Source organism: Sphaerodactylus townsendi, linkage group LG04 (genome assembly GCF_021028975.2).
Source record: "Sphaerodactylus townsendi isolate TG3544 linkage group LG04, MPM_Stown_v2.3, whole genome shotgun sequence".
Lineage (NCBI taxonomy): Eukaryota > Metazoa > Chordata > Lepidosauria > Squamata > Sphaerodactylidae > Sphaerodactylus > Sphaerodactylus townsendi.
The window spans coordinates 91,857,443-91,875,586 of record NC_059428.1 but is presented as its reverse complement, the minus strand read 5'-3'; the positions used below and the strand labels follow the sequence as shown (position 1 = coordinate 91,875,586).

Below are 18,144 nucleotides of genomic sequence, written 5' to 3'. Positions count from 1 at the left end.
TCCACTCTATGCGAACAAAAAAGCCAAAACAGCTCTTTTTAAAACGTCTGCAAGATGTTTTATTTGTGTTGTGCAGAAAGGAACTCTGTTAAGCAAACTAATTCTACATAGGGCATTACTACAAGTTGCACATGGTTATGCTTCTGTTGCTTTCATGGAATTTCATGTGATTACTTTTGCTGGACAGTGCCCAGTTGTTTACAGGAATGTTGAAGTCTTTGAGAGTATGTGAACTCGGCCATTAAGATCATGTACAGTACAACTTCTAGCTACAAGAATGGCACAAACAGAACCAAGTCATTAAGGAGATATAAACTTGGCAGAACATTTCAATTCAAAATTAGTATTTCTCACCCCAAGAATATGTTCAGCAATATGTTCAGTATTTTTGAAATATGAATGACTTCAAATAGGCACAATTGCTTGTGGAAATTCTGACGGTATATCTAAAGTTCAAAGTAATTGTTGCATGCACATATTTCCTACCACTACCACCATATGTTCCTATATAGAAAAAACAGTCAGCCTGCTCTCAAAATGGATCTTTCAAACAAGAAATTGCATTCAGTATTCAGAAGTGTTTTTTTATGTAAATTATGCAGAAATAAAATCGAGATTGAGAGGGGAGTATTACCTAACACACTAATCCTGAATTTAGCAATGAATACTCAGCAATATTCCTAATCAAATCCAGTGATTCTCCCACAGAGGAGTTAATTAATACATAGCTGTAACTGGACACGAGTCAAATTTGTATTCACAGTTTCAAAATCCATTTGCATGATCTAAATTATATATGTGTTCTAACCTTGAAGGGGTTAAATTACCCAATAAGATGATATCAGGTCTGACAGCTGACACTATAAAAATTTCATGAACTATCAATGTATCTATTAATCAACATTGCCCTATCCGTGTGGAACAAAGGTGCCTTGTGATGATTCCAGACCAGGCAATGATGGCATAGTTGCCACTTGTTTTTTCCATGAACTTGGGTGGGAGTTGATGAAAATTTGACAAGTTAAAAAAGAAGGGATTGCAATTCCCCTAAAACAAATGTGTGTGCAAGCCCAGACAATTTACCTATTTTGCCCTGCAAGGACAACTGGAGGAGGCAGAGCTGCCTGTGAGTGGGGAGAGGAGAGTAAACCACTGCTTCCTGCAGCTGGGCAGGCAGCATGGTGGGGAGGGAGTTGTCTGGCGATGGAGCAGGTGGACAGAGTGATAATGGGAATGGATGGGAGGCCAGATTCCTGTGGGAAGGGGAGAGGGAAACCAGTGGTTATCCCCATGATAGCCAGTTTGCTATCAATCATGCATGCTTTCCTGCCATTTTGTGCTAGTACCATGTATTCTGTGTCAGACAGAGGCCCTTTCCGCACAGTGGAAAGGGCGCTCCTCCACCGGCAGGAATTATGCCAGTGGAGGGAAGAGGGCTGTTTGCACGGGAGCGTGCGAGTGGCCCTCGCAGAGGTCAGCAGAGAAGAGGTGGCTCCGCATGGAGCCGCCTCTTCTACGTCCCCCCCACTCACCTCATCCTCCAGCGTTGGTCTGGAGGGCTGCAGGGACCCGCCCATGCTGCCCTCCGACCTCCAGGGGTTGGAGGGCAGCGTGGGGGGGTCTCAGCAGCCCTCCAGACCAACGCTGGAGGATGAGGTGAGTGGGGGGGGATGGGAAAGTGGCGCCTTCGGCGCAGTGCGGGAAGGCGCCGCTTTCCAAAAAGCTTCCTTGGGAAGGGAGTTGGAAAGCGGTCCCTTCACGCCGCTCGGGGCCGCACAGGACTGCCTGTGCGAACAGCTGCCCAGGGACCGGTATTTTTCCATCCCTGGGCCGCTGTTTTTGGCCCCGTGCAGAAAGGGCCTTACAGAGGTACCCATGACTTCAATCAATGAACAGAGAAATAAAGGAGAAAAGTTATAATTGAAATATTGGAGTGCTGTGTGGTTTCCGGGCTATATGGCCGTGTTCTAGCAGCATTCTCTCCTGACATTTCTCCTGCATCTGCGGCTGGCATCTTCAGAGGAATCCCAGATCCTCTGAAGATGCCAGCCACAGATGCAGGCGAAACATCAGGAGAGAATGCTGCTAGAACACGGCCATACAGCCCGGAAACCACATAGCACTCCAGTGATTCCGGCCGTGAAAGCCTTTGACAATAAATTGAAATATTGTTTATGCACTTATTTTTCACCCTATTTATAACTAATTCTAACTGGCTTCAGCAAAAAGCATTTCATAATCAAAAGAATACTAAAACTACTACCAGAAAAAAATTCAAATACCACTTCTATAACCTTGATTAAATAAGTAAAACAAATAAATAAAACTACAGTGACAAATTGACTGACCCTTAAGATCACCCTCCCAAGTACAGCTTGATGTGCCCAAGTTTTCAGAGTAGTGGTAGGTTGCCTCTACAGACAGGATACAATCCTGTCTGTAGCAGCTCATCTTTGGAATACCCTTCCCCTTGAAGCTCACTAGTCCTGAACAAAACATTTGTTTTTACCTAGACTTTTAATTGTGGCTTGGTATTTTTCATTGTTTTACGGTATGCTTCTAGCCCAAAGACTGGGTCATTTTTGGATATTCTTTAGATAGCTCAGTGGTTGTTTTATGCTGTTTTAATGCCCATAGCTTGTTTTGAATATTGATAGTTTAATTATTGTCATGGTTTGAGTGAATTTTTATTTGAGAGTCATTCCAAGCAGGTTGCTAGAGAGCTGGCATATTTCCAAAACAAATATCAGACATGTTGGTGTGTTCTCTGGCTTCTTCTACCACTTATGAAACAATCAAAGGCAGAATCCTATGCCTGGTGTATACCCAAAGTTGGAAATCAGTGTATTAAATTATTTCATAGCAATGCATGAAAGGATCTAAAATGTTTATTATAATATTAGCCTCAAAACTTCCTCTTAAAATCCACGCATTGGGAAACTGACCTAACTCTTAATGATGGTATAGTGTCAATGGATGTTTGTTTAAAAAATGTGATCATGGCAGCTATTGTCGTACTACTTGGAGGTAATGGGCCAGCAATGAACAGGAAGCTTCAACTGCAACATGAGCATAAGGCTCATCATGCCACCATCATGTTTCAGTTTCACAACAGCAGGGAAAAAAATGCATCACATCAGCTCCTGGAAAAGTTCTGGTGTTTAACAGTACAGTGAGAGAACGATGAATGGTTACCAGCAATGTCTAGAACCACACTGTGCACAAGTGGCAACCGTGCCATCATTGCCTGGTATGGAATCATCATAAGGCTCCTTTGTTCCATACCAAGATATTATTGCTAGAATGAAGCTCGTTTTTGTGAAGCTTTGGAAGATTGTCCTACTAAAGCTACCAATGAGTAAGAATGGGTGAAGAAGAGCCACTTAGGCCTATCATTATCAAGCAACCATTAGCAAAACATTATGAAGCTTTAAGTCAACAATGAAACATTGTGTAGTACAGATCCTCCGAGTTGCTTGATTAAAACATGGATAATGAATGATTTCAATAGCACCCATGAATAATGAATAATTTCAACAGCACAATATTTACTGGTATATTGATTTCCATTGTAATTTCATATGCAGCTAACACCCAAACATCTCTGATTGGTTTATGGTGAATGGCTGCAATGGGGAACTGACCTTTTATACCGTCCTGGGAGGAAGAGGCCAATAAGAGTCATGAGACAGGACAATGGAAATGCAGGGAAAAGATCAATACTCAAAACTGATCTTAGCAATATATGGCCTGAAAATGAAAGTGCCGTCATTATGAAGAAAGCCATGGTGGAAGGATTTGTCTTGAAGGACCAAGTTGAAGACTGCCTCAATATGGGGTCACTGAGGGCTCAGGCCTCCTGACTGTAGCTTAAGCTGAAAGGAAACTGTTGAAAAGTTCGTCCAGCTCAAGAATCCCCTCCCCATTTTATTCCAAATATCTGTACAAATATATTTATAAAGTACAAACTTATTTCAAATATGTCTACACAAATTATTTTTAAAAGGTTTCATGTGAACCTTACTAGGGTTTGCTTACTGTCACACTGATGTTTCAGTTCTTTTTGGTTTGTCACAAGGCTGCTCAAAAGTGCAAATATTTTGGTTCCTTGCAAATGGAATATTCTGTTCTCATGGTCTGAAAATACCTTTGCAGTGAATGGAAACAACATGTTCCCTCTGCCACACATCACTAGTATTCATGAAGCACAAGCCAAGAACAAATGTGGTGTACTGGTTAAAGTGCCAGACTAAGGTCGAATCCCCATGACCATCTTAGCCAGGTTTCAGAACACAAACTAACCAGGTTTGAGGGACAACTTCCCCTTTGCTTGCGTGGCAGATTACATTTCTGGCGCTCGTTCTCCCTGTTAATCCGCGTTCTGGCAGGACCTGGTTGCAAGTGGTATAGACCCCATTAACATGGTTCAGAGCTGATCCAAGGGGAGGGATGAGGGTTGAAACCCTGACTCGTTTCCTGCCCTGGAGTGTGATGCAGAATTCAAGCAGTCAATCAGCGCTGCGATGTGCGCGCAGCCTTTCCTTGGTTTCATTTCCGCTTTTGCAATTGGTCAGCAGAAGGGGATGCAAACGTTAAACAGTCAAACGTTTAACTTTGAATTGATAATAGTTTACACAGGTAACGATTAACTGTTTCCAGAGTTAAATGTTAAACTTTTACATGTTGGTTTTTTTGATCATGCACCTACAACGTATGTTTCCGCAGTGGGAAAAGGTCCCGCTCCATCAAGGCATGCCAGCCAATCAGGGGAGACCGGCGAAGCCTGGTAGTGGGGATTGCTAAGAGTTCTGCAACCGGATGTGTCTGCTGTGTGCTCGCTGCGGTGGGGAGGGAGAAACTCCGATGAAGAGGACACGGTTTCACAACAAACAGATTTGGATCTGCGTGCAAATTTCAAGTGGGGATTCGACCTAAGACTTAGGAAGAGCTGGGTTCACATTCTTACAGTCACATTCTTACACTGCTCACATCTTCTTGGTCTTTCATCCTCTCTCACCTCACAGTACTGCTGTGTGGATAAAATGGAGGTGGAGAAAACTATATACGTTGCCTTCAGTTCCTTGTAAGAAAGTACAGGCCCAAAAATAACAGAAAGAAGCCCTCAGTTTGTAAAAGAAGCAAAATCCACACAATCTTGCATTTCCGATTACCAACCTACAATCTAATTAAAAATACATACTGTGTCGTAACACAATCAAAGGACAATATATCACCTGTGCCCTTCCTGCTACTGTTCTAATTTACAGTCTGCAGGGTTATACAGAAAAGACAGTGTGAACAGTGTCACTTATTTCAGTAGAAACCAGCAACCTGTTCAGATATCCAAGATGAGCCGTGCAGTTCCCCACTTACCTCATGTGGCCTTTGCATACACTTCCCCTCTACATCAATGCTTTCTGTCACAATACCTGCTGTTGTATGAAAGAAACAGAGCCTGGAACTACAACAGCTGTGGGAACTCAGTCTGTCTCAGTGGCCCTTTGAATGTAGCACACAAGAGAGAAACCATGTCGTTGTTGTTGAGCTTGGCTGCAATTGCAACAGCGGCATTAATGAAAAGGAAAGGGCTTGAAGCAGAGGCTACAAAGAAAAAAGATTCCAATGGGAACTATAGGAGGTAGCTATTTTGGAAGAGGAAGGACAAGTCAACATCAGCAGATCAGGGGGTGAATGAGAGCCATATTTGAAATCCCACTCTGACATGACAGCTTGCTAGCTGATCTCAGGTCTGTCACATAAATACAGTCTAATGTATCTCACAGTGTAACTGTGAGGATAAAATGAAAGACAGGAAAATGATGTAAGCCACTTTGGGTCCACATTGGGGAAAAAGGTGAGGTATAAATGAAGTAAATAAACTCAGCAACAACTATACCTTCCAAAGTTATTTTGAACACTAACCTAGATAGGTTTACATATTGGGGAAATCATCCTTTGCTAGTTTCGCCACAAAAGCTAGCCATTCTTTTCTGGAACATCAAGCAGCCGATAGTGATAGATTTGGCTATGGCTAGTGTTAATAAAATAGGGGGGAATGTATTTTTCATTAAATGATCTTATTCATGCAAGGTCCACTAAGTTCTTGGATCATTAGTATTTTAACTTGTGTCAGGAATCTTCATTTTTTTTTACCTGGACTACCTGAAACAAGAAGCTACCATCAATGTAGGCCAAAGCAATTAACGTTTACTCACCACCAATGGCATATCTACAGGGGATACAGAAGGGGCAGAGAACCCAGGTACTACTTTGAAGAATCACATGGGAGAGGTGTTAGGCTGGTCCCTCTGTCCACTCCCCAGGAGGCTCTTGCAGTGCTTCTACCACCTTGCTGTTGCTTCCCACTACCCCCAGCTGCTTCCTGCCACTTCTGCCACCTTTGCCACTGCTTCCCCTTGCTTCCTCACCATTTACTCACCATCAGTGGTGTGCTTCTTGCCACAGCTGCTTCCTACCACTTTACTGCCGCTTCCCACCTCTTCCTGCTGCCTTGCCACCGCTTCCTGCCACTTCACCACTGCTTTTCACAATGCTTTGACTCTGAGTTTTGTTATGATCCTTTCCCTCATTATCCTTGCTTTCTTTCATCTCTTGACTCTCACTGTACTTCTACGGAGATTCCAAACCTCCTTAATATTTTTGTTCCTTAAAAATTGAGTTCTTGGTTTTTTCCCTCATATCTTCTGTGATATATTTCAGGACTGATTTGGAATCAGAGCAAAGGCACCTGAAAGCAAGGAGTTAACCAAAATATCTTATGATTGGCTGGTGAGTAATGTGCCAGTTAGTCAGTTAGTGTTGGATTGGAACAGAAAGGGAATTGGCAGAAAAACCGAAAGAAAGAAAGAAAGAATGAGAGAGAGAGAGAGAGAGAGAGAGAGAGAGTTTAAGAAACAGTTGTGGAAGAGCTGCTTTGTTCTCTTGGTGAAAGCTTTACACTATGAGGGGGAAAGTCAGACAGACGAAGCTGGTCTGATGTGAGTTCCCAAGTTAGAGTCTAACACAAGAAACACACTTGATACTGTTATTCTCTGGGGAGATTCACTGAAGGGGATAAGCTAGAGAGTTTATTGTTCAGTTAGTATCCAGAAAGAGAGAATATTTCTTCTGAGAGGGATAAGAAGGGAAAATTCTAGTCTACATTCTGTGGGGAAAGGGTACAGGATCTGGTGATCTCCCTTAGTCTGTGGCCCATTACGCATGGATTGCTTCCCACACAGCTCCTCATCCCACAGTGCCTTTCCAATGGGGTCTCTTTGCATTTTCTTGTTGATATGCAAGGAAATGGCTTGCTTCCCCCCCCCCCCCGCCCCTTCCAAGCCAAGAATGAAGATTGCTGTTTTGGGGGTTTGCCTTTAATTTTTTACCTTTAAATGTAATATCAATATCCCTTATATTGATATTATGCAGGCTGCTATCATTCTTTTAAGGGTTTTGGGGGGGGGGATTCCAGCTGTTGATCTCTGCAAGGAGTGTGGGAGAGACGATCCCCCCCATACTCCCCACAAGGACCCACAACCATCATTTGCCTAAAAAACAAAAAGAATGGGAGCAGCCCACGTGATAGCGACATAAGGAATATTGATATTCCATTTAAAGGACTTAAAAAAACCCAAAACAGCAATCTTTACTCTTGGCTTTGATGGGGAGTGACCAACTCTCACTAACTGCAGAGCTTCCAGGATCAGCGGCACTGTAAGTATAAGAACACCTGTACAGAAATCTCTGCCACGAAGGAAACGTTCCCTCACTGCACAGCAGAGTAGAAGTGTACAATCAGCCTGTAGTTAGTAAATTCTGCTAAAAGTTTTCTGAGTGTAAAAATAAATATCTCAAAAGATATAGAGAGGGAGGATATCTGAGAACCACAGTATAAAGAGTCTCAGAACTAACTTAGAGTATACTATTATAAGGAAAACTGACATCTTTAGAAAGAACAAAGTTAAAAATAAGATACTTGTAACATCTTGGCAGAGCCTGAGAAGCTTGACTAGAATTAGAAACAGTATAAACGTAAATCAGCACCACCTCTATATAAATACCGGTACTGCCTGTTTAGAAACTTACCTGTTTTATTTTTGTTACTTCGCCAAACCACTTAGTTGTTTTAAATAAATTCTTCTAGTTCGTTTCTTTTCAAACTGTTAAGAAGCCTCTGGTGTCTCATTATTTCTGACAAGGCAAAGTGTGGGAAAAGAAAGCAACACTCTTCTGCTTTCAAGGAGGTTCTTTGGATCTGGATAAAAGAAGCCCAATTGACTGTATATTTATTTGAGTTAAGGGTGGGAAAACAGCTATGTTCCAAAATAAAATCACTCAAACTACATTTTCAAAAAGAACAATTCAAAAAGAACTGCCAGTTCCCAAAGGAGAAGGCTGTTAAAGTTTAGGATGAAAAAATCTCCTCAGGGTACTTGAAGGTGGAGGGTATGTCGCATCTCCCCTCATAATCTCTGCGCTCTGCTGTGTCCTCTTCTTTTCATTCAGCACTCTTCCATATTTTAGACTCCTTTTCTCCTGTTGCTACTCATTTGGTTTGGCTCACCCCTCCTCAACTTGGTCATCTCTCCTCGTATGCTAATTTAACAGAGCTGCTGAATATTTTGGCATGAATCCCACTCCCTGCCTGAGTTCATTTATTATTAATGCATGCTTTCTTCCTGTTTAACCAATTTATTTTCTGCTATGCAATCTTTTCTCAAGTCTTTAATATTCCATCTCTTGTCCCCAATGCTTGCTACTTCCAATCCTCCTTTGTCCTCCTATTGTGTTTTTTAAAAGGAAAAATATTTTACTTGGAGATTTGTACAAAATCCAGGAAAGTTGGTACAGATAACTTTCAACAAAAATCCAACCATGGGATCTACTACAAAGACTATTACCAAGATCTCCATCTATATAAACACTAAAAAAAAAGAACACAAAACAATAAGCAACATCTATAATGTAAAACCAAAAACATTTTTTCTGGCTTTACCTTCAATGAAGTATGTAAGGGAGGGAATTAAACAAAGATTCATAGAATTCTCTGGGGTCCTATATATTTTATCAATTAAACTGAAACCTTCTGTGGTCCACTTGTATCTAACTAAATTTACTTAAATAATTTAACTCGCACAAATATACCAGTGATTATTGACTATTGACAGTGATTATTGACCCTGAGTGTACAATATATTAAATTTAGGGGGTGTCCTTAGGGACATTATCACCTGTCCTGTTAGCTGCCCTATTCATTATGATAAATAATTCAGGCCTGGTTCCATCCTTTTAGACAATGTCCCTGTATAAAAAACCCTTCTGCTGTTAGAAGCAATCCATCGGGCCACTTAACCCCTAGTATCATTGAATCCCAAGGAGTCAAGTAGGGCTGTGTGTTAGCCCCTGTGCTGATTTTGAATCTTTTTTTTTAATGATCTTGTTCTGACCTAGAACAACATAAATTACCATTGTCCCCATTTGGATAATGTCCCTGTTCCAAACTTTTTATACACCGATGATGCAGTCTTGTTGTCCTGTTCAAGGGTTGGGCTTAAGAATTTATTAATCAAATGTAACGATTACTGTGTATCCAACCGGGTATTAATCCAACAAAATCCAAGGATTTGGTATTCTCAAATGTTTGTAGTCCCATGAATTACGTAGTCTATTCAGGGCTCAGATATTGAGCAAATTAGATAATGTAATTAGTTAGGGATTGTTTTCCAGCACAAGCCTGGCTGGTCCAAACATATAGAGAAGGCTTTGAAGGATAGTAAAAGTGTTGCTGCTGCTGTTCTGAAGTTTTTTTCCCTCTAAATGGCAGCAGGTTTCTACTAATGCAAAAATGATTTATTTTTTTTACTTAATAACCCTGAGACTGAAGCTGTAGCCAATTTTTTGTTGTGTGTTCTGGATAAGGTCTCCCTGGCTCTTGTTTATACTATTTACACTGTTCATTATTGGATTCATTCTTTTTTCCCCATTCTTATGCTGTAAATGCCTAATAAAGGTCATTGAAATTGAAATTACTATTTCACCTGGCCCATTTCATGCTGCCCATTATACTTTCTCCCTTGGCAAAATTATCTCTTCTGCTGCAGTCTTACTGAAGATAAACAGCTTTCGATTTCTGTCAGTTCTTCTCTTCTTTTTCTTCCTTGGTCTCACCAAGAAACCATTTGCTTAAACACCACTAGCCTATGCCATTTCTCATCATCCTGAGTATCCATTATATACAGTGCCTCTTTAGATATCTGACTGACTGCTCTTCTGAAATATTCAACCCTCTTCTTTCTCATATTTCTTCCCTGATACATTAAGCTGAATTCTTTTTCTAATGGTATTATAAATCATATTAGCCCACTAGCAGAAAACAGTGAAGATTTAAAACTACAGATGAAAGTTAAAGAAGGAGCCAAAGCAGAATTACAGGTGAACATCAACAAGACAAAAGTTAACAATGAAATAACTGAAAGTATTCAAGAGTTTCCATTTCTTGGCTCCATCATCAACCAAAAGGGAGAATGTATCCAAGAAATCAGAAGAAGAGTGAAATTGGGGAAAACAGGCATAAAGGAGTATAATGCCCAATATAATGTAAAACACTTTATAAATAAAATAATAATAATACATTATGGATGCATTGATAAAAACAGAAAATTTATTGAGTTCAACAACAAATATTTTAAACAAACTTAGAACAAATACACTAGCATAATTTATTTCTGTTTCAGCCAGTCACAACTCAATCCTGGGAGAAATCCTTAGAAAAAAATTCTCAACAAAAGCAGTGTGGTTTTTTTTGGGGGGGGGGGGAGGGAGGGTAGAACAGTCTACAGTCATTCCCAGGGAATAAATCACCAGAAAACTGATTAATCACAAATTATTTTACCATCAAAAGTGTTAGAACACACAAAAATCTCAGGAATCAATAGGATGATCTGTTGTGAAATATAGTACCACATTTATCCATGATCAAAAAGGTATTACTGGCAAGTCCTTGAATCCCACATGTAGAAAAACTATTTGAAGGGAAATTTCTATTTATTTCAATGCTATCTAGCAAGTTCAGCTATTAAGTTACACATTGGGGAAGGCTTGAAGGATTTTATCAGCAAAGAATCATTCACAATTATAACAGGCAATATCCATTCTGGAGTTTCACATTCAGAGTAATCAATGACCAAGTTAAATTCTTATACTCATCCTAAACCAATGACAGCAGAAAGTAGAATTTCTTTGACCCTGGCATTTACCACCTCATAGGCTATCATGCACATGAATATTAATGTTCTCTCTAGCATGATTTGTCAGAATCAGCCATGTTTTAATTTCCTCAGCTCCATGGTAAACTGTGAAGCTATGTTTCTTTTCAAAACAGAAAAGCACACTGGTGAACAACCCACATAAGTTGCCTTAAGAAGTCTAGTATTCCAGGTTCGTATCAACACTCCAATGAATTTCTGCTCAGATTCTCAGAATCCCTTAGGACATTCTAGAAGCCACATGGATCCATCAGTCTCTGAGGCCAAGGGGCGTAAGACCAACGGGGCCGGGCTGGAGCACGACGCCCCAGGCGGAGCTATGATGGGAGCGTGGCCAGACCATTGAGGTGGCGTTCCAGGGGCGTTCCAGAGACGGGGCAGGGGCAGGCAGCACTGTGGCAAGGGTGCAGGGCACGTGCGTGCCCTGGGCACAGTTTTCCCTAGCTCTGCCCCTGCTGAGGCCAGACCATTTTAATCCATCAGCCATTCCTGCAAAGACCTGTAGCAACCACTCCTTCCATCTCTGGATTAGCAACCACTCCTTCCATCTCTAGATTATGGTCTGACCAAGGCACATGTTGCATTTTTAACTCAGTTGTCAGACTACAGAGAAACCTACTCATTTCAGAAGCTTAAACACAGTGTATGAAAAAGCTAAACCAAGCCAGATTGAGTTGAAAATTACATATCACCATCAAGCAGCCGTGCTTTGGTTACACATGGATATCATACTTAATCCAACACCCAAAGATTATACAGCACAGTAATTCTATTCCTTTAAAATCTGGCATTACATATAATCAACGTAAAAATGATGGTTCACTAAGATTTCTTCAATCATAAGTGTAGATTAGACAATGGATGAGCCCTAGCATTTTTCTCTGTTGATTTCCCCAACACACCCCGAACCAATTCAGCACCTCATAATCTGTAGCCATCACTTTTTCAGTTCCATCAATATCAAATGTCAAAATGTACTCAATGTTGAACAATGTAGCTATGTAAAAAGTTTTGACACTGGACTGGAATATTCTAATATTTAAATCAAGAAAAAAACAAAACTTATTTTTTTAGCAGAGAGAAATAAGTACCTTTTGCATTCAAAGTTTCTTCTTTTATTTTCATCACAGTTTCTTGGCCTTCACGTTCATTGTTTCCAGCTATAAATCAAATCAGAGAAAAATAATGATATACTTGCAAGTATTCCAGAATACCAATTCATAGCCTGACATTCATTTTTGTAACTATCCCCAGTCAAAGTATTAGACTAAGTCTTCAGGTGAATTAAGCAGCATTGTTGATAGAAAAAAAGACAGGAAAGCACAGGTGTGCTTTGCAGAGGTGTATCTGGGGGAAATGGCACCTGCAGACAACACCTGCTCCAGGCACCGCCACCCCTGCCCCTCATGCTTGGACACAGGGCTTGGGGGCAGCTCAGATAGCCACCGCAGCGGTAGGCTGGCTCCTGGGCCAGTCTGCTGCCGCAGCGCCCATGCAATCTGCCCCCCCAAGCCGCCCCCTGCCTCCCTGAAGACTGCCTCCTGCCCTCTCCAGGCCCTGGGATGGGCAGAAGCCAGCCTGAAGGGAGGCAAGGAGCAGGGCACCATGGCGGGGAACCCAGGAGACAGCCTGCCGCCACAGTGCTTGTCCAAGCCGCCGCTGCCCCCAAGGGCCTGGGGAGGAAAGGAGGCAGCTCGGATGGGCACCGCAACTGCCTTTAGACGTGGAGGAGGAGGGGGTAGGGGGTGATTTTGCGCCCCTCATCATTGTGCTCAGGGTCATTTGACACACACACACCCGTCCCCATAGGCAGTACTCCACCGGTCCTTTGACAACAAAGAGCAGAGCAATTCATGTAACAGAGTACTATGTATTATTAGCCAAGTAAGCTTTGGCCATCGCACATTTTCAAGCTTTGTTTGATGTTTGCAATGTGGTTCCTTAACTAAACATCAGTGTACTGAAATAATATTAGGTACACCTGTTCCGGATATAAAAATAAGTTTTATATCATACCCTTTTCCAATCAGGGCAGGAAAGGTGAAGATACCCAATAACACACACTCTTCTTGAGCACTGAAACAATATCCTGTCACAAACAGTGATAGGAGGTCATCATCATTACCAGAGGTGGCAGTGGACAAGAATATTGGCTGCGAGAGAGCTGGGTTCTGCAAATGTGAACTGATCTGGCTGTTCCCATTGGAGAAAAATTCTTAGGTTCCAAGTGAAACTTTTATGGGTTTTTTAGAGGGGAATTAGAATAGGTTAGCTAGTCTATAGGTTGATAAGTTTTTGTTCCCCAATTAGATAATATTTTCCATTGTTGTTAGTTGTGCACTAGTTAGTTATAAATTATTAAGTAGCTTAGCACATTGGTAGTTGTTGTTGATGTAGTAAGTGTAGTTAGAATTGATTGCTAGGCTAGGTAAGGCAGTTTTTGCTAGTGTTAATGGTATTGGGTAAGTTGATATGGCTTTCTTGTTTGTGCCCACTGAGAGGCCAGGGCCTAGGCCATATAAGAGACATCATGGTAGGCCTAGGCCATATAAGAGACATCGAGGGAGTTGTGACTATGCTCACTCTCTATCTGACCTACAGCCTATCCCAAGAGATATATGTTGTGTGGTTCAGGTCTTTGACTCTTTTCGAGGATGCTGTTGTTGATTGAGAGGTCCATTAACAATAAACCTTCCGTCTTACGGGACTATATTGGTCATCAGGTGGTGGACCTTGTGTGCATAACGGAAACCTGGGTGAGGGAGGAGGAGACAGTTATCCTAAATGATCTCACCACGGATGGTTTCACGTTTTTTCAGCAGCCTCAGGGAAGGGGGGGTGGCGAAGCTTGTCCGAGATACCATCTCCTTCAGGACATCTCCTGTTCTGCCGATCATTGGACTGGAGTGTCTGGGCCTTCATTGGGACTCCCTGGAGAGACTGGCTGTTCTGCTGGTGTACCGGTCACCTAGTGCATTGGCAGACAGCCTGTCACAGCTCCTGGAGGTCGTCTCTGAGTGGGCGTTGTTGTACCCTAATCTGTTGGTGTTGGGTGACTTCATGTTGATTCAGCCTCCTCCTTAGTAAGCTGGCTTCTCCTTGGTAAGCACCAGGTGTCCCATGCATCAACAAGACTACACTCTAGACCTGATCTTCATGGCAGGTGTGAATGTGGGCTTATCCTCCATTGATAGAGTGCCGTGGTCTGACTACTATATCATGAAGGCTCAGATTGATGCTGCTGCGCCCTCCTGTCTAGGCGATGGGCACATTTTGGCCTAGCTATGGAGACTAATGGATCCAGATTGGTTCCAGGACTCTCTGCAGGGGACCCCACACACTGGCGCACCCTTGATGAGCTGGTAGAGGGCTAGGATACCAGGCTCTCTGAAGTCATCAAGGCGGTAGCTCCAAGGGTGCCAGTGTCACACCGGTCCCTTGGTACACTGAATGAGTGTGGCGGCAGATTTCTGACACAGGAACAAGACACTCATATTGAGCGTTTATGAGAACATACAAGAGAGCTGTGAAGGAAGCGAAGAGGATGTATTTTACTAGCTTGCGCCCAGCCCAATTGTTTAGAGTAATTCGGTCACTCACGACCTCTTCTATGGGTCCTAACTTGAAAAAAGACTGTGAGGCGTTTGCAAGCTACTTCACAGACAAAGTCTTGACCCTCCATCAAACCCTACCCATGACAATTGCTTCAATAAGTGAACTGGGGGGGCCTTGGCCGTCTTTGGGTCCTTGTTTGGACCACTTCAGCCTGCTTGATGGATGTGTACAGGACACTGGCAGCTGTACAATCTACCACTTGTCCTTCCGACCAGTGACTTTCCTGGTTGGTGAATGCCAGCAGGGAGGAGCTTAGGAGCCACCTGTTGTAAACTGTTAATAGCTCCCATGAGTAAGGGGTTTTCCCAGATCGGCTTAAAGAGACAGTGGTCTGCCTGCTCTTAAAAAGACTGCAATTAGATCCATTGGATCTGGCCAATTACTGCCATAGGATCTGTTGGATCCAGCCAATTATCTGGCCAATTACCGTTTTGAATCTTCAGTTTCTGGGTAAGATAATTGAGTGAGCAGTGGCAAATCAGCTCCAGAGGTTCCTGAATGATGCAAATGTATTGGATCCCTTCCAGTCTGGTTTCCATGCTGGCCATGGGTCTGAGAAGGTGCTGGTCTCAGTCGTGGATGAACTCTGGCTCCATCTGGACAGAGGTGGTTCAGCACTGCTGGTGTTGTTAGATCTCACTGAAGCATTCGATGCAGTAGATCATGACCTTTTGGTTCAACACCTCGCTGATGTCAGAGTTTGGGGGTCAGCCTTGTGCTGACTGGTCTCATTTCTCTGAGACCGGGGACAGCTGGTGACATTGGGGGGGGGATTCCAGGCACTACCCCATATTTTGTGGAGTGCCACAGGGGGTGATCTTCTTCCCAACACTTTTTAACATCTACATGCACCCCGTGAAGAGACTGGTACGGAGTTTTGTGCTGCGCTGTCACTAATATGGTGATGTCACCCAGCTTGTGTTCACTATGGAGGGCAGCCTGTTTTTGGCCCCTAGAGCTCTCCAGTGATGATTGGAGGGCGTGGCTGGTAGGTTGAGAGCAAGTCGGCTGAAGTTAAATCTTACAAAGACAGAGGTTCTGTGGTTGGGTCAAGGGAAGCAAATGGTGGACTTTTGCCTGCCTACATTGGATGGCAAGATTTTACACCTCGTCTGTCAAGAGCCTGGGAGTAACCTTGGACCCAGCATTATCGCTAGAGGCCCAGGTGGCAGGCACAGCAACTGGCCTTATGCCTCTCCCATTCTGACCTGGCCACAGTGATCCATGTAATGGTCACCTCCAGACTTGATTATTTGTAACTTGCTTTATACTGCCTTCGACTGTGATCTGGAAACTTAAATTTGTTCAACATGTGGCTGCCAGTCTCCTAACTGGGTCATCTAGCTGGGACCAGATTACACAGGTCCTGTACCAACTCCACTGACTACCTATCGAGTTGCAGATCATGTTCAAAGTGTTGGTTTTAACCTTCAAGGCTATAAGCGGCCTCAGGCCTGCATATCTGAGGGACCACGTCTCCTTGTATTGCCCCACTAGGTCACTCTGCTCCTCAGGAGAGCACTTATTGGAGGTTCCTGGCCAAAAAGACATCTGGCTGACCTCCAACAGAGTCAGGGATTTTACGGCCCTGGCTCCTACCTGGTGGAACAGGTTCCCTAGGGAGACCAGGGCCCTGAGGGACTTACAGAGTTTCCGCAGGGCCTGTAAAACGGACCTGCTCAGCCAGGCATTTGGCCAGATGGGTTGACCGTTTAACCCCATTATATCTAGGTCTCCTATGAGCATGATAAGGGGGGAGGATTTTTGTCACCATCTGCTGCTATGTAGTTCTCCTTTTACAAGTTGTTTTACTGTTTTATGTTCTTAAATAATAGGTTTTTAAGCGATTAAACATTAAATTTATTGTATTGGTGTTCACCACCCTGAGCCTTCAGGGGAGGGCAGTTTAAAATTTTAAAAGATTAAACAAACAAACAAACCTCAGTATAATTTTGGGGTACAGATTTTAAGCTCAGAAATGTTAGGAACTGGCCCCACTGACCCAGAAGAGAAATGAAAGATCTACCACCTTCCCCATGGTGCAATTCCCACTGGTACTGCACGATGAGACTGTTTCATATCATAGGATGGACATATATAGCTATGCCATCATGAATTGATCTATCTGATGCCTGTTCACATCCCTCCATAACAGCCATTCTATTCTTGCCACAGGTTTGAATATATCTCTACAATCCTGACAATTTTGCAGCATTATCCAGTAAGTATGGCGGGATGAGGAAGAGACAAAATGGAAGCTCTTATTTTACATGTCTTTTTTTCTGGCAGAAATTGTTACCGTATATACTAGCAAGTAAGTTGAATTTTTCAGCACATTTTTTGTGCTGAAAAAGCCCCTCTCGACTTATACGCAAGTCAGGTGTATTTGTAAAAAATATTTTAGGGTTTTTACTTTGTCGGCAAGCAGGAGGCGCAGTTTTTAGGCTAGCAGCACCAAAACTTCAGGAAGTTTTCAAGAGACTCTCCTGATGATGCCACCTAAGTTTGGTAAAATTTGGTTTAGGGGGTCCAAAGTTATGGATCCCCAAAGTGGGTGCTCCCATCTTCCATTGTTTCCAATGGGAACTAATAGTAGATGGGGGTACATTTTGAGGGTCCATAACTTTGGAGCACTTGAACCAAACTTCACCAAACCTGGGTGGTATTATCAGGATAATCTCTTGCTGATACTAGCCAGGTTTGGTGATGTTTGGTTCAGGGGTCCAATGTTATGGACCTCCAAAGGGGGTGCCCCATCCCCCATTGTTTCCAATGGAAGCTGATAGTAGATGGGGCTACCCTTTTGAGGGTCCATAACTTCGGACCCCCTGAACCAAACTTCACCAAACATGGGTGGTATCATCAGGAGGGTCTCCTAAAGATGCTCTGAAATGTTGCTACTGCTAACATAAACATTCCTCCCCTGACCAAAAAAATCCAGTTTTGAAGGATTTTAACTCTTGTGTTTTAGCTTGGTTGCTGGTTGAGCTAAGGTTTTTGTACTTTTAAAGTTATTGTTGAGACCATATTGTTTTGTTGACCCTCTTTTCCACTTACAGAGCTAGTTTACTGTTTTTCTTTGAAATAAATATTCAAAAACATTTAACCTACTGATGCCTCAATTAATGTAATTTTATTGAGTATTTATTTTTATTTTTGAAATTTACCAGTAGCTGCTACATTTCCCACCCTCGACTTATATGCGAGTCAATAAGTTTTCCCAGTTTTTTGTGGTAAAAGTAGGTGCCTCAGAACTCTATAT

The 18,144-nt window shown here is 42.6% G+C and overlaps 1 protein-coding gene across 2 annotated transcripts in view; it reads right to left on the bottom strand.

Annotated features, from left to right (window-relative positions):
- The window catches only part of ZBED1 (zinc finger BED-type containing 1), a 156,883-nt gene that overhangs the window by 80,909 nt on the left and 57,830 nt on the right, over positions 1–18,144 (bottom strand). For both annotated transcript variants that reach the window (XM_048492792.1, XM_048492793.1), the window contains exon 3: positions 12,359–12,427. In XM_048492792.1, the coding sequence (XP_048348749.1) occupies positions 12,359–12,427 (69 nt within the window). The remainder of the gene's footprint in view (positions 1–12,358; positions 12,428–18,144) is intronic.